This window comes from Gymnoscopelus braueri (genome assembly GCF_963280865.1).
Source record: "Gymnoscopelus braueri genome assembly, chromosome: 11".
Taxonomy (NCBI): domain Eukaryota; kingdom Metazoa; phylum Chordata; class Actinopteri; order Myctophiformes; family Myctophidae; genus Gymnoscopelus; species Gymnoscopelus braueri.
The window spans coordinates 33,414,734-33,440,181 of record NC_137613.1 but is presented as its reverse complement, the minus strand read 5'-3'; the positions used below and the strand labels follow the sequence as shown (position 1 = coordinate 33,440,181).

At 43.9% G+C, this 25,448-nt stretch overlaps 1 protein-coding gene across 1 annotated transcript in view; it reads right to left on the bottom strand.

Moving 5' to 3' along the window:
• csmd2 (CUB and Sushi multiple domains 2) overlaps positions 1-25,448 on the bottom strand; it is a gene marked incomplete at both ends in the record, with an annotated part of 387,232 nt that overhangs the window by 113,239 nt on the left and 248,545 nt on the right. Inside the window, 6 exon segments of the mRNA XM_080442648.1 lie at positions 1,075-1,262; positions 1,523-1,661; positions 3,311-3,502; positions 4,127-4,329; positions 17,191-17,317; positions 24,419-24,610. Of these exon segments, the coding sequence (XP_080298774.1) occupies positions 1,075-1,262; positions 1,523-1,661; positions 3,311-3,502; positions 4,127-4,329; positions 17,191-17,317; positions 24,419-24,610 (1,041 nt within the window).

The following is a 25,448-nucleotide window of genomic DNA, read 5'->3' as shown; positions in this document are numbered from 1 at the left end:
ACTCAGAAGCCTGGAGGTGGAGAAACTGGCTCTAGGTGGGGAGCATAATAGTCTACCTTGCACATCAGCATCTAATTCACACCGTCCCCCCGTCCCGCCCCCCCATCTCTAAACCAACATGCCACGGTCAGTGAGCTTATGGAACAAACACAACAAAGTGTTTGCTTTAACTGATGAGACACATCTTTTAACTTCTGCAGTGGCCATGCCCCATCGATTTCATTGAATAGAAAACTGAAGACGGCGACAGTAGAATCGAGAGGGTGAGGCAATTTCCAGACTCGTCTGCCCCTCAGGTGTCTGTGTTGTCAGAAAATAGCATCTGATAAGATTGTAGGTGAGAAATAGGCCATGCAGTTGATCAATATTGATTCATTTCACAGGCTAGTTTAAAATGATTAGCAATATTCGGCAGCAGAAATACATTTCATGTCAACGTTTCTAGATATGGACGACTAAACATAGTCTGATTTATTTTCATAATCAAGAATGAAGAATCAAAAGGGGTTTAGTAGCTTGTGTGTGTGTGTGTGTGTGTGTGTGTGTGTGTGTGTGTGTGTGTGTGTGTGTGTGTGTGTGTGTGTGTGTGTGTGTGTCTCTGATTGCGTCAGTATGTGCATGTTCTGGGTGTTTCATTTTCCTCGTTCTTTTATAGTCGGCCACTTGTGGAGGCACAGCTCAGTGTAATTACACTCAGAGAAGCCGATGGTGCAAATGGGAGGGTTGTGATCAAGACGACACAGCAGAGAGAGCCAGCTCCGTCTCTGAAGCAGTTTGCAGACTGCTAATCTCACTCGTTTTGGACTTGAAACGAGACGAAGTTAAAAAGGGGAACAAAGCACAAGGTCGATAAGCAGCACAGGGCGAATCCATTCCCACACCACCGGAGGGAGAGTTTAGAGAGACATGAATTGTTTCGCTGGCGCGTTCAAAAGGGCATGCATCTCACACACACACACACACACACGCATGCACGCACACGCAGAACTCCACTTCATGGTAGTTTTCTTCCATTTGGCTTGCTAAACTGAACATGAATCGTCAATCATTCCTTGCGGTACACAAGCCATGTACCTGTGTACTGCAGCACAAATCCATTGCTGCTGAGCGAGGCGTCGCTGCGGAAAGCCAGGAAGAGTGTGTTGAGGCTGCTCTCGATGCGATCGGGAACGTCTGTGCCATAGAAGCTACCCAGCAGGGGGCTGAGGGAGTCGGGCCCGTCGTAGATGTGTAAAAAGTCGTAACTGGGTTCCAGGCTGAACCTAGAGAAAATACACAGAGAATAGGGGCTTGGAAAACATCTAAGCCTGGGTGAGATGAGAGGTAATTGCTTGCAAAACGCATCAAATTGGCATAATTAGGAAGTAAGTAAAGTGATCATTTTGGGCATCTTAAGTGGTTAAATTTGATAATCTCTTTTTGGATTGCTTATCACCATAACAGCCAAATCTGATCAAATCTGGTTTTGAAGTGCAATGCAGTATGCAGTCCTGGGGCACCGTGGGTCATGAGCAGAGCTTACTGGTTGAAGTTGAGAGCGATGACATAGTCCGGCGTGACGGTGACGGTCCAGTCACACTCCCTGCCATGGGGGTAAGGCTCAGGGTACTCAGGAGATAGGATCAACCCACTGGGTCCTGTCAGGTTCCCTCCACATGGAGCTATCCACAGAGGACAAAATGGCATTAATAATAAGGATAAACAGTCAAATCTAAAGTGTTAACTCAACCCTTTATAAACCCCACTTTATAAACCTATTAACTTCATTGCCCGGAGTCCCCCAGGGATCTACAGGGCCTCCTCCTTTTTACCCCTCTACACCAAATATCTTTGCCAACAATAGCAGATCTTCAAGCTCACAACATGTCACGATACACGAGCTTGTAGAACTGCTTTGTTTGCCCTCGAATAGGGAGGCTGGGGTTCATGTGGTTAAAGTGTAAAAATGGGTTCAGACACCGGATTGTACGGTGTAGCAGACTAGCATTAGTCTACTAGGACTCCCTTACGGGTCCAATTGGTTACGTTTGAATACTCTCAGAGTTATGGGCGGCCTTATAATTAAGAAGTATATGAGAACAAGTGCATGAAATGCTACGCTGACACTCTCAAAAGACAGTTTACATTCAGCACCTGCGGTGGACACAATATTGAGACACAACTCAAGCTCGTTGACACACCGGTCAACAGGTTCTCACCTGGTCTGCCCACGGCCCTCCGCTTGTGTTTTTCCACGGCAGCTATCAAACTAATTAAGCCCAGCACTGATTGAACAAGGCAGCTAATTATGGCACCTTAATTGCGACTGTTAATGACTTTGCGTTGTTTTTCCAGAGCACAAAGTTAATGCGATCGTATAGTCCTACGACGAAAAAAAGGGACTGCAATGCAGAGCAGTCTGTCTGATGGAGCATCTGCTGTGTTATTGAGACGGGGGGCTAATCAGATCTCTGTGTCTGTCGCAGTGAGCTCAGAAAGATGTCTAGGGGTCAGGCCAATTGGGCAAGCCACTTAAGATTCACTTCAGGACTCTATCAAGCGGCCGTGTCTGGGAATAATATAGGGAATGTTTACAATGCTTATACCTAGTTTTTCTTTTTTTTATTATTTCAGGCAAATGGCCGAAGTCTCGAGGCTGCATTAAACGGGGACGCTGTCATGCGGTATACAGCACCACGTACCTAATCAGATCATACAGTTTTTAGTATTCTATAACATTTCATGATTATATTAACCCATTGAGACGGGGAACGCATCTGTGTGTCATTTTTAGATTTCTTTGGCTATTCAAAAATAGCAGATGTACAAGCTCATAGCGCGGCACCGAGTACCGAGCACAATGAGCTTGTAGATCTGCTATTTTTGAAAAATAGTGAAAATTCGTACAAAATCTTGGATTACATATTTTTCTAAGCGAACATTTGTAAAATATGTAGTTCCAGGAACCCCCAGAAGCAAAGATTTGAGCTACAAATGTCAGAAAAAAAAAAAAAAAATCTAATATTTGCACAACTTTTCATGATTTTTCTAAATCATGAAAATCACTCGGTGCCGCGCTATGAGCTTGTATATCTGCTATTTTTGAATAGCCAAACGAAATCTAAAAATGACACACAGACGCGTTCCCGGTCTGGAAGAGTTAAGCCGAGAAGCAGAAATTCCATTATGAATGATTCCTTGCCATGTTATGTCTGATGTCATGACACAGGCAAACGTCAGTCATTGACAATAATCAGCTTAGCGTTGCAGACGGCATTCTCTAGCAGAACGTTTCTGCATGAACGATGGAATGTCGCGCTCGTGTGTGTACCTGTGCAGGTCGGAGGGTCCGGCTGCCAGAAGAATCGACTGTTGATCTCAGTGCAGGTGATCTTGCTGGCCCCCTGCAGCACATAGCCGGGATCACACTGGAAGACCACAGGGTCCCCGGGCTCCCTGCTGTCACCGCTGCGGGTGCCGTTGGTGGGCAGGCCCGGGTCATTGCAGGAGGTCGCCGTGGAGACTACACACAGAAGCAGGAACATAGTGGTTACGGCAATTGAACTGTATGACCGTGTTGGTATAAGAGCTGTACACTCAAAGTTCAGAAGTCTCTCTCTCTCTCTCTCTCTCTGTCTTTGTACACCCACACATGTACACATGCACTATGAGCATGCACGCACACACACACACACACACACACACACCAGTGGTGTAAAGTAACTAAGTACATTTACTCAAGTACTGTACTTAAGTACAGTTTTGAGGTATTTTTACTTTACTGGAGTATTTCCAAATTTCACTACTTTTACTTCTACTCCACTACATCTCAGAGGCAAATATTGTACTTTTACTCCACTACAATTATTTGTACAGCCCTATATATATTTTGGCCATTTGAAAATAGCAGATCTACAAGCTCACAATGCGTTTCTATGCGACGCATTGTGAGCTTGTAGATCTGCTATTTTCAAATGTAAATTTTGAATTCAAAAGTAAAATTTGAATTCCGGACTTCTACTTATAATGGAGTATTATATGATACTTTTACTTAAGTACGAAATGTTAGTACTTTTTCCACCACTGAGACACACACACACACACACACACACACACATGCACACGCACACCAGCCTCTCCCTCTCACCAGAGAACTGCATAGCAAAGCCCTGCTTGCTGGTGAAGAAGTCGGTGGTGAACTGGAGACTGATGGTGTTGAAGGTGCTGTGGGCGTCCGGGGGCACGACAGAGCCGCTCAGCTCCCTCAGCGGGACCCCGCCTTCCTGGGGGCCGTCCCAGATCCGCAGCACGTCGTGAACCTCCTCCGTGTGGAACACCAGGAAGTGGAGGCTGAGTGGCGGGGGGGGGGGGGGGGGATGGGGGATTCAAAGACAGATAAGCGAAGGACAATTTTATGTTGAAAGGAGCTCAGATAACGGATAACTGTAAGTTAAGAAGGAAACCGGCAGAGTTACAAAAGAAGGATATGGCTCGAATTTAATGGAAGTATTCTTATCGTGAGGGAGTCAGATAGACATAAGAACAGGAATGAAAAGGAGGACAAAAGGGAAATGAGGCTGAGGGTAAGTATAATGGAGAGAATGGGATATTGTTATAAAATGTATTAAGGAGAGCGGAGATGTAGAACGTTTAATGGACGATCCACAATGTCAGCCAAGTCCAGGCTTCTTCTGCATCGTGTTTTTATAGCTTTCAGTCTAGACATCAGGATGATGATGCTGTCAAAATATGTGCACTTCACCCAGGCTTAGACAGCTGTCTGCTGCCTGGCTGGTGGTCCACTAGAGAACTGTCAAATTGAGTGTGTGTGCGTGTGCGAGTGCGTGTGCGTGTGTGCACACGCACGTGTTGGGGGTAGGCTAACTGTATGCGTAAAATAAAATAAAAAAAACTATCCTACAACCAAAAAACATGAGAACGCAAGGTTGCACAATGCACATATGTTTCCATGGCAGGAAAATAACACTGAGGGAACTAAATATGATATTCCTACAACAGATGGGAAACCAACGCTATTCAATTAAGTCCTATTGTTGGCATTCACCACTCAATATAAGAGCAGCATCTGTCAACAACAGACTGCAGGGTCCCCATTTAGACATTTGAGCAACATTCTGAGCAGGTTTCACTCACAGCACAGTCTGGGAGAGTTATTTAAAATATGCTAAACATGCCCCAATTCTGGAGACATGTTTAACATATTCAAAGCATAAGTAATTGGCTCATGCTTCCATTTGGACACATTCAAGACTGAGAAACCATCATTTTCCCACTTCTAGAGCTTTCAAGTTGAACATGAGAAGTATAGAAGGTGCATGCCCGGAATTCACCCCCAGTTGCCACCAGTTTGAAGACATAACCCTGGTGTCCCTATTTTGGGGCAAACATTCAGTGAATATATCAACAGTTACAGTTTCAAACCTTGACATAATATATCTGACATCATGCGTTCACCTACTGGATGTCCACAAGTGCTTCCCCCAAAGGAGTGGGCTACAATCTGTTTTGGCTGCAGAAGTCAACCATCACCAAACATTCCCCCATTGTTCCCAAAATCCATGTAAGGTTACCTAAAACAAGATGCACCATTTCCTGTCAAAAATTTAACCTTCATAATAAAATCCCCAAAATACAACTAATTATTAATAATTACTATAGATGAGAAACTTAGCCTAGTTAAATTAACATGACACATTCAATAATTAAATTAGTGTTCCACCAAAACTTCTAATGAGGTGGAGACTGATAAATAACAAATAATAATAACTATCTATTCCAAAATAATATTTGACACACATAAATGTTGGTGTTTATTTGACTGTGCTTTTTTTGTATATTATTTTGTAGTTCCACAGTAGCGCCATTCTCCCCCTTACAGTGCATTATGTTCAGAGGAAACTACTGAAGATCATTATCCAAATGGAGTTCACATTGCACAGGACAACACGTTTGACAAGATACAGTACTACATTGACCGGTGTATTTTGGGAATGTCATAGACGAGGAGACACGCAACAGTGACTTCTCTGACCGCAGAGCACTGGTCAGGTGGAAATGTCAAGCAGATAGGTAGACCATTACACAAGTTATAGGTGACCGGGTGCTGGCTCCGGTGCCTCTACGGTACGCGCATGGCTTTGTGCATGTGTCTTCGACTGGATCCTTCGTGAAATGACACAGGGGGAAACAGTGTCTGGTCAGCGGAACCGGGAAAGCGTGACTCAACCCGTTATGCTTACTGCACAGAAAGTAGAAAATCCTCGGCGGAAAACACTATACTATCGATGTAAAACCCAGTGCTCTGTTTAACCCTTTAAAACCTGAAGCCGATTCTACATGTCTCCTAAATCCCAACAGTATTCTGAAAAACGTATGTTTCTATATCAGTGGTGCTCAATTTTTTTCATGTGAAGGACCCCAAAAATGTATTTGACCCTGAGATACTGAGATTTTGACCCCAAAAATATGTATTTGGCCGCGGACCCCCATCTCAAAATATTTTGTTCCAGGGACCGCCAGAAGCAAAGATTTGAGTTAAAATGTTCGCTTTAAAAAATATATATATATTCAAAGATTTGCACACATTTTCATTTTTCAAAAATAGCAGATCAACAAGCTCATAGCGCGGCACTCGGTGCGGCGCTATGAGCTTGTATATCTGCTATTTTTTAATAGCCAAAGTGTAAAATAATGCTTTTTAGCTCAAATAAAAAAATGACACAGATGCGTTCCAGGTCTTAACAGGTTAATTCCACATACCGACAGGGGGGAAACGGTCGCACTCATGCATCACAAAACAGAATGACTTGTGGGAGGAAATAGCACAATTTCGGTGCATTAGATTAGTGAGTATGGCCATCACTAGGGATTAATAAACTCATCTACAATTTAACTTGATCCCCCTCACTTCCCCTCTCTGTCTCCTTCTCCGTGAGGGGTTTAGCTAAACTAACATTGGAGGAAATATGCACATATTTGCTCCATTCCTCTCCCTCTCTCTATGTTCTGTATATATGTTCTGGTGGGCGTTGGGAGATGTAAAGAGTGCCACTCCCATGTATCAAAGCTTCGAGCCTATAGGCAAACAAGCGAACACACACACACACACACACACACACACACACACACACACACACACACACACACACACACACACACACACACACACACACACACACACACACACACACACACACACACACACACACACACACCAAACCATCTGACAGAGGGAATTATGGTGCTTGATGAAATTTTGGTGTTGATACCCCCCCTCTCTACGCACAAAATCCATGCCTTGAGCTACAGCTGACGCAGAGGAAATCCAACAGCCCACTGCTCTGTTGGCATCAGCAACAAGTCCCCATCCTTTCTGCATAATTGGTGTCAGAATGCAACTCCCATACTGTCTGATGTTTGAGATGCGCCCGAGGCCACTCAACAGCATGCAGTGTGTGTGTGTGTGTGTGTGTGTGTGTGTGTGTGTGTGTGTGTGTGTGTGTATTCAGTGTACATGACCTACTTGACAAGTCCTGCCGTGCAGCATGTGGATGAGCCGGCATATATATATTTAAAACCAAACAAACGTGGACAAGTGTGCAAATACATTCATGTACACTACAGTGTACACACACACTCACGGCCATGTTCAAGTGCAGTAACCCACCGTGGGCATGAATGCACAGAGAAAGAAACCCAGAGCCACAAACACCTCTTCATCTTTGCAGAACAGCACAGACAGCATGTTTGTGTGAATGATACACATCGTCTTAGAGCTAGCACAAATGCTAATCCCATCCACGGCCTTATTATTCCCCTGCTTAGAGAGCGCTCCCCCGTACTCGCTCGGGCGTAGACGGGCCATTTCAAACAATCACTTGAAGCTGATGGAATATTATTATTGTGAATCTAAAAACAATATCATCTCACAACAACAAAAACACCCCCACACACACACACACACACACACACACACACATCCATCCTCCGTTCACTCCACTGGCTTCCCGCCTCCTCCCGGACCGAATACATCAAGGTTTCCCAAACTTTTCAAGCTGCGACCCCCCAAAATAATCAAATTTGAACTGGGGACCCCCACCCTGACAAGCACTTGGAATTGTAGGCATTACATTTAGTTTGACTTGGTTCCAACTTGACTTGGTTGTGAAAATAGCCGAACTACAAGCTCACAACGCCTCGCACTGCGAGGCGTTGTGAGCTTGTAGATCGGCTATTTTCGCATGGTTTGCCTCCATCTTACGTAATATTTGGCCAATTTGGTATTAAAGGTCTTAAAAGTAATTAAATTGTAACTTTAGAAATGTGCAGATACCCTGTATGCACTTATACTGTATGTTGGTTTGTTTACTGTTGAGTGAGAAAACAATGGTGCACATAAAACTAATCACCTGGGGACCCCACTGGGGGTCCCGACCCTCAGTTTGGGAACCAATGGAATACATGATATCCCTGTTAACTCATCAGTGCATCCACGGCAATGCTCCTTCCTACCTCAAGGAATGGGTCTCCCCACAACCCTCGGTTCGCAACCTCCGCTCTTCAAACACTAACCTCCTCAAAACCCCCCATGACCAACCTACATGCCATGGGCGACCATGCAGGCCTTCTGCTCGGCCGCCCCCCAACTATGGAATGCCCTCCCTGCCCACCTGAGAGCACCACAGTCGGTTGATTCTTTTAAGAGAGGACTAAAGACCTACCCTTTTAACAAAGGTACACTGGTTTTGTTTTGTTTCTTAGATCTTTTTTTTTAGTGGTGTGATGATTTCTTTATGCAAATGCTTATTGTAGCACTTTGAGATTCACAAATGTGAAGTGCATTAAGAAAATAAAATCCATTATTATTATTATTATTATTAATGCTTACGTCGTGCTCTGTCATAGGACGGTGTTACTCGCCAAACGCACTGTGAGCTTGTAGATCGGCTATTTTTGGCAAGCGACAGTGTCCGAGCGTCCAGACCGAGACACGTCTTTGGAAATCAGATCAATTTCAAACAACCCAGTTCAAACCTGATAAAATAACACTCAGTTTCCAAGCGATTTTCTTGCTGTTCAGACTTGATAGAACCAATCTGGTTCCAATCTGGATTGACAGACGGGTACATCGGGTACTCTGACAAAGCCCCCAGCACTATGACTCAGACGTATTGGTCTGATTGGCAGTGCGACGTAGTTGTTCTGCGTAGCAGCCCGAACATCTAGTGCAGTAAAAACTTTGTTTTACCATCTCAAATTAACACTGCAGGTATTAGTCGCTTTTTATGCCTTTTCTTCTTTCTCCTCTGTACATCATGTCATTGCCAGAACCAATTAATCATTCAGACAACGGTCTCATATTCAGTTCAATAAATCAATTCCCAACATGTACTTATGTAATGATTATCTCATGTTTTTTATCATTCCCAGAAACTGCCTGACGTGGGACCCAGTCGGAAGAGTGCCATCTGGCAAAAACTGCCCCCACTTCCCCCTTTTTGGCTGACTGGGGACATTCCACTAGTCCTTTGGAAACGCAGTAATAATACTACTTTAATCACTGGATAACATGTTTTCTTTCTCATTTCTTGATCCACAGAAGTCAATACAACTTTTGTAATTATCATTACTATTTATTCCATTAAATCTCTGCAATCACACATTAATCAATAGCCTTGATTAAAAGCTGTTAATTAATCAACCATAATTCAATTAGTTATACTTCTTTAACACACTAATGTGATTTTGTAATTTATAGCATTCATGCAAACAACATATATCATTCAATTTGATCATTAGATTAACTTCCTTTTATATTTTTTCAATTGCTCTTTCTGCTTATACTTCTTTGTATGTAACGGTGTTGCGTGGCTAAAAACACACAATGTGTCGCGATGCAACGCGTTGTGACCTTGTGGATCGTCTATTTTTGCCTATAATGACATGCCCAAAATTGGGACTCCAAGGTTGAAAGTGGTTAAACACTTAAAACGGCGAATGTTTCCCCTAGAATAGGGCTGCTGGGCTCAAGTGGTTATGACAAGAATGTCTGCGCAGACTCAGAGCAAACCCAGTCAGCAATCTTGTCAATGATACTACTCCGGATGCTAAATGGGTGAATCTCCAAACAGCCGACAGACTGCTAAATATGGTAACAGTTAACCCGTTCAATCCGGGAACATGTTACAGTCATTTTGGATTTCTTTGGGCTATTCAAAAATAGCAGATATACAAGCTCATAGCACGGCACCGAGTGCCGCGCTATGAGCTTGTAGATCTGCTATTTTTGAAAAATAGTGAAAATGTGTGCATATCTTTGAACATATATTTTTTAAAGCGAACATTTGTAAAAAAAAATGTTCCAAGGACCTCCAGAAGCAAAGATTTGAGTTACAAATGTTCGCTTTAAAAAATACATATTCAAAGATTTGCACGAATGTTCACGAAAATAAATAAATATATATAGCAGATCTACAAGCTCATAGCGATATGAGCTTGTAGATCTGCTATTTTTGAATAGCCTAAGAAATCTAAAATGACAGAAACGCGTTCCCGGATTGAACGCGTTAAGAGCGTCACTTCCTGACACTTAACGCCGGGCTAATCTGCCACCGGTTCAACGGCTAGCCTCACTGCAACCACAGCGGGAAGTGGGAGACACGCTCGAGAGCCTCCGCCCCCATCATCATGTCCCATTATATAAGAACCTTATGTGGTTCACACACGCATGTTATGCTAATTCAGGTACTGTATGATAATGCAAATGTTCACACATGATCCACCTACACTTCACTTCCCTCCCAATGACTGTAAGAGAGGAGTACGCATGGGCACTTTGCAGGCTTTCCAAGCATGATGAGATGAGATGAGATGAGATGAGATGAGATGAGGCTTTATCGGTCCCCGGAAGGACATTCAGAACTTGTCAGTAAGTCGGGGAGAATTCATACAGGCATACGTGTAGTTACAGGTAGTTACAGGCACACGTGTGTTTGTTTGACTGCGTACAGTACGCATGTTTGACTGCGTGCATGCGTGCGTGCGTGCGTGCGCAAGACCGTCTGCGTCTTTGTGTGAAGAGTGTAGCTCTACTGTATGTCTGTGCGAGTGTGCGTGTGTGTGTGTGTGTGTGTGTGTGTGTGTGTGTGTGTGTGTGTGTGTGTGTGTGCACGTGCATGCGTACAGGTGTGCACCAAGTATATGTCTGTGTTTGCGTCTTTGTCTGCAGCTGCCAGTGTGAAGGGAGTATCTCTGTCTGTGTCTGTGTGCGTGTGCGTGCGTGCGTGTGTGTGTATGCTTGCTGACAAGGAGTGAGTGAGGCAGTTTATGGAATTTTCATGAGGAACAGGCAATTATACATCAGACGGCGTCAAGGCAGCACATGTTGGACTCCCGCTCATGTGCCAACGAGGATCATGTTCTATGCAGCCTTCAAGACCGCCAGAACCCCGACGATATTGTGAGAATCATGTGCCAAATTGAGGGGGTGCAGAGGAGTGATTGACAGAATCATACTGATGAATAATGGAGAGGAAAGAAAAATACTTCAACTAGACATGAATATTATCTGGTTGCTTTTGGTTTGAGACCATAGAGGCTATAGCTAAATGGCCCCTGACACTCTTGGTGAGTGAAGGAGGGGCAGTTACATACACAGTGGAAGGTGAAGAGAGACAAGAGGAATGGGGATGTATTGAGCATAGATTATGCTATTGGCAGCAGTTGCGACCTCTCTGGATCTCTCTCTCTCCCTCTCTAAGATAAGATCAGAGGTTTTATGCTCGTCTTGTGCATCTCTTTCACCAGCCAAAACCCCCTGCTGCCAATATTCACTAATCCGCGTGTACTTTCTCCCTCTCCCTGCTGCTTCCTTTCTTCTCTCGGTGTCATTGTGCAAGCTCTTTAACACAGGCCCCTAATGCTACAGCTAGCTCTTTAAAGCAGGCCCCTAATATTACAGCAAGCTCTTTAACGCAGGCCCCTAATGCTACAGCTAGCCCCTAATATTACATTAAAGTTAAAATCCCATCCCTTATAATGTCGTAACAATTCAATGTAGACGTACCTCTAGCCCCATACCTCTACTTCTTTTCTGAAATGTCTATGGATACATGATTTCTATCTGTGGAAACTACGCCGGTAAAAAACATGGCCACCACTATTACGGTTAAGTTCTGTGAATGAGAATAAAGGCGCCATAAGTCGGTGCGCATGAGTGTTTTACAGGAGAGAGAAAATGACATGTTGAAGTAGTGCAGGGGAATTTGTTTTGACAACCCAAGGATTTTAAAATAATAATAATTTATTTATTTAGTAGAATGATACACAGGTCTTTTGCATCTGAGGGCTCTCGACTCGTCCCAGTTCTTAACAAGACAAAAAAGGCCCCAGTGAATGTCAGAGGAGTTGTCGTGAAGAGACCAGAAGGAGCAGAGAAGGACGGGAAGCGCATCCTCAGTTGTCTGTTTTGTATTCACTCAAGTGGAACAGAGTCCCTCTCAGATGAATGTAAAGTGGAATTGAAATCACAAGTCCTATAGGGACTGAGAAGAGATGGTGGATGTTGTTCTGTTGCTCAGATGTGTGTTTATGTCTGTGTTCGTGTGTGCGTGTGCGCGCATGCGTGCGTGTCTGCATACTTAACCCCTTAGGCCTTACAGAGTTTCAGCCATGCTTCAATAGCATAACATTTGCGTTTGTGTGTGTGTATTGACAGGGAAAAGTTGCTAATTACATACTGAAAGCTTAGGCTCTCAACATGTCATTGTCGTCGTGGTGAAATGTCTTTAAAACTCCTTCAAGTTGTCCCCTTTCCAAAGATACCACATCCATGACTCAGGGACCTTGCAGTTCCTGAGTCATGAACAGATAGATGTTGGTATGCAATGCTAACCTCATCGCTGTTAACGCATGAGGACGTGCGCTACGTACAGTGGTCCCTGAGGACTCTGCTTGCCAACACCGGGGCATAACAAAAAGGACACGTTGAGAATAAATCGACGTGCGTTTGTCGTCGCGAAACCTGCACTCGGCCACCTGAAACCGTGTGGGAAAAATAAAGAGCGATGAAAAAATGGCGATGCGGTGTGAATGTAAAGCTTTAACATTCAACTTCTGTTGTCAAAGCAGAGCCATTAAGAGTATTGAAACAGAATTTCAGCATGGCACTGGCGTGATATCTTACAATGGGTGGATGATAAAAGCAAGAGAGTACATACTCATAAATGCAAAGGGATGCACTTATGTACACAATACATGCACGCACGTCCATAACATGACCCCTTCTGCATCCGCTGAGAGTACATGTAAGAGTGTGCATTTCATTGCTTGTGTAATATTATTTTATTTGTCTGTGAGTGTGTGTTAAAGCATAAAAGGGCAAAGATGAAGAGGAATACAGATACTGTAATTGAACATGCTGACATCTGTTCTCATCCCTCCTGTACAGTTCATAATAACAGAGATCAACACATCTCCTAATGGACACAGCCTGCCCGCACTACAGTACTTTAACCTCCCACATACTACAGTATGTAAATCCTAAACTTGAATACAATGCACACTCCATGTTAACAGCTATTTCTCTTTTCCATAGCTTTATGTTCATGATTTCTTTTCCATCTTAAGTTTCATCAAGTGAGGGTTCTCAAACATCTTCATGTCAAGGAACCACAAATTGATGCATGCCTTTTGCCGTGGACCCCCATCTGAAATTAGGATTAAAAAATCTTCATGATTTTTAAAAATGTCAAATATACAGTAGCAGATCTACAAGCTCAAAACACGTTGAATTGCAATGCATTGTGGGCTGGTAAATCTGATATTTTCAAATAGCTACATAATGTCCATAACAAAGAACAAAGCAATATGTACGATTAAACATGCAGCAGCCAAAGCTTGAATCCCACACACGTACAGTATGCACATGGAGACAATGCTCCTAGTTCCAGGCTGATGAGTGTGAGTCCCCGCAGTAATAATCAATGTGAGCTGTCTGGAAGGGGGCAAAAACATCATTGCCATGCTGTCCATCTTCTCTCCATCGCATACAAATCTTCCACTTGCCTACATATTGGCATATATATATATATATATATATATATATATATATATATATATATATATATATATATATATATATGGTAGAAACCTTGTTTTGCCATATTATTATTTTAGCGACGTGGGTTTTATAAATACTAGATTTTCAGGCCACTACGCGCGCCCTTCAAATCCAGCCCTATATTGATCAGAGCAATGGTCACCGAGTTATGGCCATTCGTAGTGTTAAATACTGCTGTAGTGCAATTTGGATTTTTGGGTGTGACTATTTTCATGGCAGATCGCTGAACAGCGGTTAAGTGGTTAAGCGATTCAAAGTGGGGGTCCACGGACCTCTCTTTGAGAACCACTGATCTATTACATATAATTTTTTTAATTTGACATGCAACTTCAGCAGTAGCAGTCTCAGGTCGAGTTATTGAAATGGCTCTTCTACTTCAGAACTTGTTGCCAAACCTTGACACTTTACCACCGAACCCTCCCCAGTCCCCACCATCCCCAACACTGTCATATCGGTCCTCTTCCAACTCCATACCGGAATCCCTCTATGAATCGTCTCGTTTCACTGGTGAGTGGGTGGTATACGGCATTCAATGTCGTTTGGCTTGACTCCCGGTTCGCGCATATGCTCAACACTGGGAGACAAGCAGTCCCTGACCTAATGCATTGCAAATGCCTTCTCAATAATGGATGCTGTTGGTTGGGATCAAAGGTATATATATATACAGTATGTGACACACCCTACACAAGGATGCCAGGGACCCAGAGGTGAAGCGAAGCCACTAATGAAGCTACGATCACCGGGGCTCTGGTGCCGTTAAGACTGATTTATACTTCGTCGCACGACGGTGTCGCGAACCTAAAAACTAGCCGACCTACAAGCTAACAATGTGGCGCGAACGCATCGCGTCGGGATCTTGTAGGTCTGTTATTTTCAGCGTGCGACACTGTAGTGCGACGGAGCATAAATTGAGCTTAAGGCAACATGCAAATTTGCGCAACTTGTGGGGTAGCACCTATAAACGCATACTGTAGGCGGGCACGCAGATATATTAGAACGCACAAACACACACATACAGTATGCACACGTGTACACGCCCACCCACAAACGTGCGTAGGTACACACGCATCACACACAGTTTGCAATGCATATGCAATGTAATATGTAACATGCATCTACATAATGTCCATAATGAAGAACAGAGCAGTCTGTACGCTAAAACATGCAGCAGCCAAGCTTGAATCCCACACACGTACAGTAAGCACATGGAGACAATGCTCCCTAGTTCCATGCTGATGAGCGTAAGCCCCCGCAGTAATAATCAATGTGAGCTGTCTGAGAGGGGGCAAAAACATCATCGCCATGCTGTCCATCTTCTCTCCATCGCACACAAATCTTGCACCTACCTACATGTCGTCGCTATATATGGTAGAAACCTTGTACCGCCATATTTAAACTTTTAGCAAATGAATGCCCTACTTCATTGTTCAACGAGTGTCGCGTAATTCTCTTTTATATTTATTAAATTATATTATTATATCATAATATTTCAGCGACTTTCTGTATGTGGGTTTTATAAATACTTGATTTTCAGGCCGCTAAGCAGCCTTCAAATCCAGCCCATTATTGCGAAATGGTCACCAAGTTATGGCCATTTGAAGTGTTAAACGCTGCTGAAGTGCAATTTGGATTTTTGGGTGTGACTGTTTTCATGGAAGATGCGCAACGCACCTCGATGTGATGTGTTGTGAGCTTAAAAAGATGCATATTTTTTTGTCTTTTCGCAATAGGGGGCCATTTATATTTTTTGAATCTTTGCTTCTGGGGATTCTACCAATGTCTTCTGAATCCTAAAAGTTTTTTGAAAAAACGTATGTTGCTATAATCAGTGGTTCTTAAACCTTTTCACGTCAAGGGCCCCCAAAATGATATGTATTTGGCCGCGGACCCCCATCTCAGTTGTTCCAGGGACCCCCGACCCCCAGAAGCAAAGATTTGGGTAAAAAATGTTGGCTTTAAAATATATATATATATTCAAAGATTTACACACATTTATACGACTTTTCAAAAAATAGCAGATCTACAAGCTCGTAGCGCTGCACTCGCACCCTTATCTCAGAACCGTGTGCCTGTTCAGTGCTAGTGTCCTGATAGAGTGTCATATTGTGCATGTAGGTTTCTGACAGAGCTCACACATCCATCCTTCGTGGTGAATAATGAGTGTTAGCCCAGGGGCCGGAATCCATTTGCAGCGATCAGGAGGGATTCATCACACAATGAAAAGGCCTAAAAGTTTGAAGGACAAATGGAAGAGTGTATATTGTGCCTGTGTATGTGTGCGTGCGTGCGTGAGTGAGTGTGTGGCGGTGGGATCGGGGGGCAGAGGTGAGCTGAGGTGAGCAGTCTGGTAAACAGCCTAATTATTATAACTTCTCGCCAATTACGGGCACTATCGCCACCTGCCAGATTTCATGCAAAATTACGCTGGCAAAACTGCGAGGCCATTACCTGGGACGCCCTTAACTGTGAAAGGGAGTGGAGGGGGTCACTCGTAGCAGAGCAAGTACACACGCACACGTGGGCAGGCCGGGCACGCACACGCACACACCCACACACACCCCCACCCCCCCACACACACACACACACACACACACACTCTCACAGGCCAACATGTATCACCGACTTACTTTCGTTGAAAGCCGAAATGCTTTGAGATGGTGCTGCCCTTCAGCAAACCCCTGAACCAACGATTCCCAACTCCAGGCTTTTAGTGAATGAATGAATGAATGCCATGGATTCACAATAAACACTACTGCAAATGGACCATATTCAAACAGCAGCCATTTCGCTCTAACAAAATAAAAACTGAAAAATAATGAATACTGGTTAACCACTTGAACCCTGTCATAATAGGCGAACATTTGGTGAAAACAGGCAAACATTCAGTGAAAATAGCCGATCTACAGCCGAACGAGCTTGTTGATCAACTATTTCTGGGGCGGAGATTTGGTGTAGAGGGAGAAAATTAGGGAGCAAAGGATAAACCACCGGGAGACACTGGTCAAGTAAGTATAAAGGGTCAAGCTGTAAAAAGATAACAAATGTAAAACCATAAATGAGTGTGGACAAACCTGATGGTGCTACCAGGGGCCGCCTCAATGGTCCACACGCAGTGTAGGTTGTGTTCATATGGAGCCGGGTAGCCCGGGGAGAGTATGCGCCCGCTCGGCTCCTCCTGGATGCTGCCACCACACTCAGCTGGGGAGAGGAAAGACATGACAAAGTGAGAGAGAGGAGGGATGACAGAGAGAGAGAGAGAGAGAGAGAGAGAGAGAGAGAGAGAGAGAGAGAGAGAGAGAGAGAGAGAGAGAGAGAGAGAGCGAGAGAGAGAGAGCGAGAGAGAGAGAGAGAGAGAGAGATGAAGTGAGAGAGGAAGAAAGCGGGGGAGAAAGAGAGGTAAAATGATTAGGAAAGAGGAAATGTTAACCCTGAGTTATACTTTGTTGTGCATGAGTGTCACGCAACCAAATATAAATCATGCCAGTCATTTGAATGTTCAATAAAAAAGTTAAAACAAATCAACATCCTGAAGACTTCATACAGCCTACCACAGTAGCACATGGCCAGACCTTTTTTTGCATGATCCAAAGTGCCTTCCATTTCACTAATTTCCTCAATGTTAATTATCAACCATGTCACGCAGACAGAGGCAATGCGTTTCGTCATCCAAATTGTGATTTGAATGATAGCAGGGAGAGGAGCAAAGTCAATACAATTTCTGTGTGTGTAATGTGTATGCGTAGAGAGAGAGAGAGATGCGTGCACGTGGGCGTGCGTGCGTGTGTATCTCCTCTAGACTAAGCTAACGTGTTCCACCGTATCAAACATCCTGTATCCTCTGAATGCTGATGTAGGCCATGTTGTGTTGTGAGAGCAGAACTCACCTGGTACCAACATTCAGTACAGCGTTTATGACAAGAAGAGAGATTATACCTTGACTGATGTGACGGGATATTAAAGTTTAGCTTGAGCCATCAATCAAAGGGGAACATACTGTAGATGTGTGTGTGTGTGTGTGTGTGTGTGTGTGTGTGTGGGTGTGTGTGTGTGTGTGTGGGTGTGGGTGTGGGTGTGGGTGTGGGTGTGTGTGTGTGTGTGTGTGTGTGTGTGTACAACACACATAATCCACCCAACAAATTCCTGTTTTTCCTTCTCAATTTTATCTTTGAATATACCATACCTGCATGATTTGTTATTTATTTCAATATTGAAGCCAATTCCTTCCATGCTGGCCCATACTTCTTCGTTGTGCTAACTCTGTTACACCATCTCAAAACATGTCTGACTGGAAGCTTGTTTTGGGAGATAAGAAAAGTTCTGTCTTGCATTTCTTTCATATGATCAAATTCTTGAATAGATGTTTTTTTTTACACACATTTCATTTTCTTCCTAATTTAACCCTTCATATTGAGTCATGCCCCTGATGGGTGTGTGTGTGTGGTTTGTATGTGTATGTGTACGTGTACGTGTATGTGTATGTGTATGTGTAGCATAGTGGCATGCTTTCTATAGGGGTTGTAATGCTGGTATGGCTTTGGCCAGTGCATTCTGAGGGTCACTGTGATGGACAATACATCATTCCAGGTCAATGGCAGTCTCGTCATGTTGAAGAATACAAATCACTTGCTTGTCAGTGGAGTGGGGTCAAGTGTGTGTGTGTGTGTGTGTGTGTGTGTGTGTGTGTGTGTGTGTGTGTGTGTGTGTGTGTGTGTGTGTGTGTGTGTGTGTGTGTGTGTGTGTGTGTGTGTGTGTGTGTGTGTGTGTGTGTGTTTAACAGTTAGGGTCTGTAGATATGACAGTTCTAGTTTCATGGATCAACAAGCAGAGAATCCCTTAATGCCAAGTCCCAATATGAGCTTGGTCGCTCAACAAGCGAAGTGAAGACACCCCCCCCCCCACACACACACACACACACACACACATATGAGACACAGAGAGAGAAAAACCATTGCAGAAATAATGGAGGAAAGAAAATTGCAGCCTCAAGTACTGGGAGTAATGGGTTTCAGAAATCCTCCACTGGCGAGCAAGAAATATCAAACGCCGCCCAGAGACAGACAATGACACAGGCAGACGTTTGTCCTGGATTTGAACATTTTGATGACATACTTTTCTGTCTGGAAGCGGACTCCACTTTGAGGACAATAACAGCTCTTAACAAACAAAAAGAGAATGGAGGTACAAACAACGGGAATGAATGCCTACTATTCTGCCACCAATATATGGCACGGCGTACCACCAGCCATCAAACGTTTTGACTGCCTATCCTCATTCAAAACCACCCCAGAAGAGCACCTGTCTGCAAATTGCAACAAAGACCTAGATAAGTCTTCTAGCTTGGCAGCAGAGTACCGTCAGCAAGTTAAGGTTGAGGTTTTCTGTAAATGTACCCATTATTGCTCCTGGTATTGATGATGATTTCTATTGCATGTCTTGTATCTCTTGATGATGAATTGGATACATTACTCACAATGGAAACAAGCCCTCAGGGCTTTTTTTGTTTTATCCTTTTAGCATTGCTTGCATAATTGCACTTGCTGTACTGTTTGCAATGTGTTAAGGATTCAATCAATCAATCAATAAATCAAACAAACAATCAATCAAGGTGCAAGAATAGTCGTATAGGGGTTAGACACGTATTGTTGGGAATGAAGGTTGCAAGGGATACTAGAAGGGTTATTTGATTGTTTTAGATTTTTTTCAAATATTGTTCGTTTCCATTGAGGACCACTTTGTATATATGTTTTTCAGTAATGCGTGTTATGCATTGGGATTATATATAGATCATGATACTATTTTGGAGCCGCAGTGCGTTCAATTCCTAAAATGTTTTGCAGGGAGGCAATCAGACAGATGAGCAGACAGACAATAGTGCTTGTTATTAAAAATCAATTCATACCAAGTGATGAGTATCAGACAGACACATGGAGGACAGACAGATGAACATGATGTCCATCTATCAGACAGACACACTGTGTCCCTGTCCATCTGATAAACATCACATCCCTTTATTTATCCTTTTTTACCTCCTCTATCTCTCTCCCCCCAGCTCTCTCTCTCTCCGCCAGCTCTCCCTCTCTCTCACACATACTGTACACACTCTCTCTCTCTCATGCATTATGCATTTAAACGGCAATAATCACCAGAGCTGCCCTCTGATAGTTTCTGCTGTCAAAGCATAAAACTCTCACACACACACACACACACACACACACACACACACACACACACACACACACACACACAGGGGATATATACATTGGAAACAAAGCCAACAGGCCCATTCTAACCTTTCACAAACAGAGAAGAATGGATGACAGAGTAAAAATAAAAGGGAAAAAAGTAGTGATACGCGAGATAAGATTGATTTCCCTTCTTCCTTATCCTCTTTATTCATTCTTTGAGCTTTTCTTTCATCCATTTCTCACACACACACACACTCTCACACTCTCACACACACACACACACACACACACACACACACACACACACACACACACACACACACACACACACACACACACACACACACACACACACACACACACACACACACACACACACACACACACACACACACACCGGGTGAGTGCGAGTGTTTTGAAAAGGAGGAGGAAAGAGAAGATGGTGATCTATCAAAGGAAGACAAAGGCGGCATCTTGTTCTTCTGGCCAGTGTTGCCATGATTTTGCGAGAGAAATAAGATTGGGGGGGTCCGTGGACAAATACATATTAATCTGGGGGTCCTTGACATGAAAATGTTTGAGAACCACTGATTTAAACAACACTTAGGAAGCAGGCCCAAATAACCAACTACACTTTAGAAACAAGCCCAGAAAAACACTACCCGCCACAACCGATATTTACAAGAAACTTCGGAAAAGCCCAAAGTCGCTTATAATAAGCAGACCTGGCAACGCTGCTTCTGGCCTGATGACCACATGCTGCAGTAGAGTTACTGGAGTTGGATCAGGGAAGCATTGATGCAACCAATGGCTGTATACCACTGGTTCCCAAACACTGGGTCGGCAACCATTTGTGGGTCGCGGAAAAACTTTTAGGTTGTCACGAGTAAATGTCCCTTTTTCCTGCATTTTGTTTTTAATTATTATTATTCCAAAACATTTTAAAAACGAATTCCAAAACAATGCAACATTTTTCATTAATTCAATGATTTTTCAAAAGAATGCTTTGTAAATCAATCAATCAATCAATCAAATAAATTCCATAAATTAGAAAACAAAAGTTGTGAAAATAACCGATCTGCAACGCGTCTATTATGACACGTTGTGAGCTTGGAGATCTGCTATTTTCACTAGCTTTGGGTTTCGAGTTATGAAGTTAAAGAAACCAGTCGACTCCGCGTTTAATATCGGTCTCTCCTCGAGCACCCAGGGTTCAGTCGCAGCCTCAGGGCCTGTGTGTGTGAAGCCTGATGTACACTTCGTCATATGACGGAGTACATCCATCGATTGGCTATTTTCGGTGTGTGACTCAGTTGACTCCACTGATGCTATTGCGCTCAATGACGCAGAAATGGTGCTTTAAAAACATTTACCACCCTGTCGCTCCCATCCCTCTCCCTCTCCCTCTCCCTCTCCCTCTCTCTCTCTCTCTCTTGCTCTCTCTCTCTTATATATAAGGCAAGTTGCCTCAGAACAAGGACTTCTGTCATTTACAATGGAGGGAAAGCACACGCTTAACACAGGCGCTGCCTTAACCTGTCGCTCGCTGTAGAAAGAAGGGGTTTGTTGCCTTGCTTAAGTTGTGCCGCCTTGTGCTGTTGTTGTTTTTATGAGGCAGAGGGAGACGGGAGTAAAAACACTAAATCAACACCCATGTAACCTCCAGGTGACTGGCGGCTCCCTTTATGCTTCTCATGCGCTCCACTCGCCCTTCCCTGCTCTTTCCTACAAAGAGACACATTCTCCTCGTCTTCTCCTCCCATACTGTGGTATGTGCGGGCTGTTTGTTAGGCTGAGCATCCAACAGAAGGGAGCACGGAGAGGACAAGTGTGTTCCCATTTTCCTCTCCTGACTGTTGTTTATTCCACTATGTAAAATTACCTGTCAGAGGGGGGGTGGGGGGGGGGGGGGGGGAAGCGGGTGCCAAGCGCTTTTATTGTAATCACCCGGTGCGGTGTCACAAACACACCGGGCTGCTGTCTCGTCTCTACGCTGCCCGCAGCGTTTCTGAGTTTGAGAGGATGGCTTCGTCCAAATGCATATAGCCTGGGAGGAACTCAGAAATATGCTGGATGCGTCATTCCACACAAGCAGAGTGTGTGTGTGTGTGTGTGTGTGTGTGTGTGTGTGTGTGTGTGTGTGTGTGTGTGTGTGTGTGTGTGTGTGTGTGTGTGTGTGTGTGTGAGAGTGAGTGAAGTGATGTGTAGGATGGTGGTGCTTAAGCAGTGACTTTGTGGGCAGCTGCTACTGTAAATGGAAAAGATTATAAAATCATGACCAACACATACTAAAATGGCCGGATGAACAGGAGGACTTGTCAAACTCGTGTTTGTGGGTGAGTGTGTGAGTCAATGTGTGTGTGTGTGTGTGTGTGTGTGTGTGTGTGTGTGTGTGTGTGTGTGTGTGTGTGTGTGTGTGTGTGTGTGTGTGTGTGTGTGTGTGTGTGTGTGTGTGTGCGTGCGTGTGTGTAAGGAGTGAAAACCCATGGCATCATCTCCTTTTTCGTAAAAGTTAGGTCCTCCATTGTAACTTTAGCTCTTTGTCCTCCCTTGGATAGGAAGAGGGGACAAACAACAACTAGGTGCCCCCTGTATTGCTGACATGGCGAAGAAGTCTTATTTTAGCCACAACGACAGCAGAAATAATCGGAAATGGGGCATTTGCAGTCGTGATGCAATACAGATGTGAGGATCTAAAAGGGACACAGCAACTTGATGTGATTGTGCATTCAGCACAACGGTGCCAGATACCACATAATTGGGGAACACGACCGGAAAATCAAGTTTACTCTAATGAAAGTTCCAACTCCACGCAGCATTACGTAAAAAAAACAAAACAGTTTATTTACAGTGTTTTGTTGAAAGTTGTTTGCGATTCTGTGCCGACAATATTATATATATTTAAAATTTTAACTGAAATGTTGTGATGTTGTTTTCGTCTAGCTGTAAGTTGTGCCACCTGTTTCAAACAAACAGAGAAACTGCAACAATATAACCAGGCAGCATATTATTTTCTGAACAAAATGCACAAGCAGGCCTGGATAAAAATGCAACCTGGATAACAATGCAACAGTGTTGCTAGACTTGCTACTATAAGTCTCATCTCGTCTGTTAACAGCAAAATCTAACAAACAACAACCATCAACCAATCGATCCGCACCATGGACAGGAGCCACGGTTATTCCCTTATTACCCAGAGCACTGGCTTTATCTGTCACTCCCAAAGCAAAAGCTTTTCATCACGTCGTTCAGGTGTTGTGCATCTGAGCTAACAGTATTACTTTTGTATTCTTTGGAGTGCTGCTATTTTCCACCACTTTTGCTGTTTTATTTTTATTTAGTATGGTGACTGTAGCTGAACACCCACAGCCAAGGCGGCGATCAGAAGCACACCTGCTCTACATCCAGGTATTAGACATTAACACCAAAGTTCTGTTACTGTAATACCTTGGTGAGAAATGTTCTTGCTATCAAATGGATGCATCAAAAAATAACCACACGTCAGAAGAAAACAAAGAACCCACACAGCTGGCTTGGAGCTGTATGGGCCGGGCCAGGCCAAGTGTTCTTGCTCACATTGTCCACGGTTTACACTTCGACAGATTCTAGAAACTAGGTCATGTAGTCTCCCTTGCTCGGCTGCATTTGGTTTAGTTCAGCAGTTCACAAAACACTACATTTACTATTGAAGAAATGTATGTGGCAAACTGGATAAGACAACATAAATAACACATAGCATGCAGTAACATAACATAGATTGACATAATGTAGCGTAACGTAACATAGCATAGCATTAGTGTAACATAGTGTAACATACCCTAGCGTACGTAACGTAACATACCATTGTAGCGTGACATAATGTAGCATGACATGACTTAGCATGACATAACTTTGATATATTTTAGTGTCACATAACTTAGCATAATGGTGCAACGCAATTGGAATGCAACATAATCCAACGTAGCGGTAATGTTATCTAACACTATGCCACGTAGCATCACCTTATATAGCAATGCACTATTGGCACTTGAACCCTTTATTTCACCACCATTGTCACATTGACTGTCAAAGCCAGCATATGGCCATGTACAGTACTGCAGCGCTCCAGACTTACCAACACAGAGAGGCAGGGGGCTGTCCCAGGCCCTCCGCTCGCCCCTCAGACACGTTAGCACCTCAGGGCCCTTCAGGGTGTAGCCAGGGTCGCAGCTGTATGACACGGTGCTCCCCGCAAAATGACCCTTGTCCTCCCGTTTGTAACCGAACTGAGGAACGCCCGGGTCCTCACACTTCACCAACTCAAAACCTGTGGACAGGACAGGAAGGAGAGGGGGAAGAGGAGGACAGTGAAGAAGATAAAGATAATACGGTCAATGGGTGAGGGATGAAGGGAAGGAAAAGACAAAGAAACAAGGGAAGATAAAAAAAAGGAAGAATAGTCATGAAAAAGTGATATCTACAGGCAGAATGAGAAACAAAACTGTGAAAGATAAGTAGCTAGCCTCCAGGCTACTTGAGCAGAGAGTATGTATTCACTCAACATGCACACTGTAACCCTGGCCCCTGCTCAGAGTCTGCACAGGGCTTCTCCACAGGGCTTTGTGTTCACCTGAGGGTCAAAGTGGCCAAGTGGGTTTCTATTCTGTATGTATGTGTGTGTGTGTGTGTGTGTGTGTGTGTGTGTGTGTGTGTGTGTGTGTGTGTGTGTGTGTGTTGTGTGTGTGTGTGTGTGTGTGTGTGTGTGTGTGTGTGTGTGTGTGTGTGTGTGTGTGTGTGTGTGTGTGTGTGTGTGTGTGTGTGCAGCCAAGGACATGTCCACAGGGTACTAGGATGTGGCTTACTAGATTGTATGACTGCACAAACAGAAGGCATCTTGTGTCACACAAGATGTAAAGCATACGCGTGTGTGTGTGTGTGTGTGTGTGTGTGTGTGTGTGTGTGTGTGTGTGTGTGTGTGTCAGTGTGTGTGTCGTGTGTGTGTGTGTGTGTGTGTGTGTGTGTGTGTGTGTGTGTGTGTGTGTGTGTGTGTGTGTGGGCCTAGGAGGTACACCTAAGGCTTAAACGTTAGAAAGGCTTGGCTCTGTGTCAGCTGGTACTGTAGTTGCCAGAGAAAATGCCACCTTGACATTTGACCTTGAAATAGC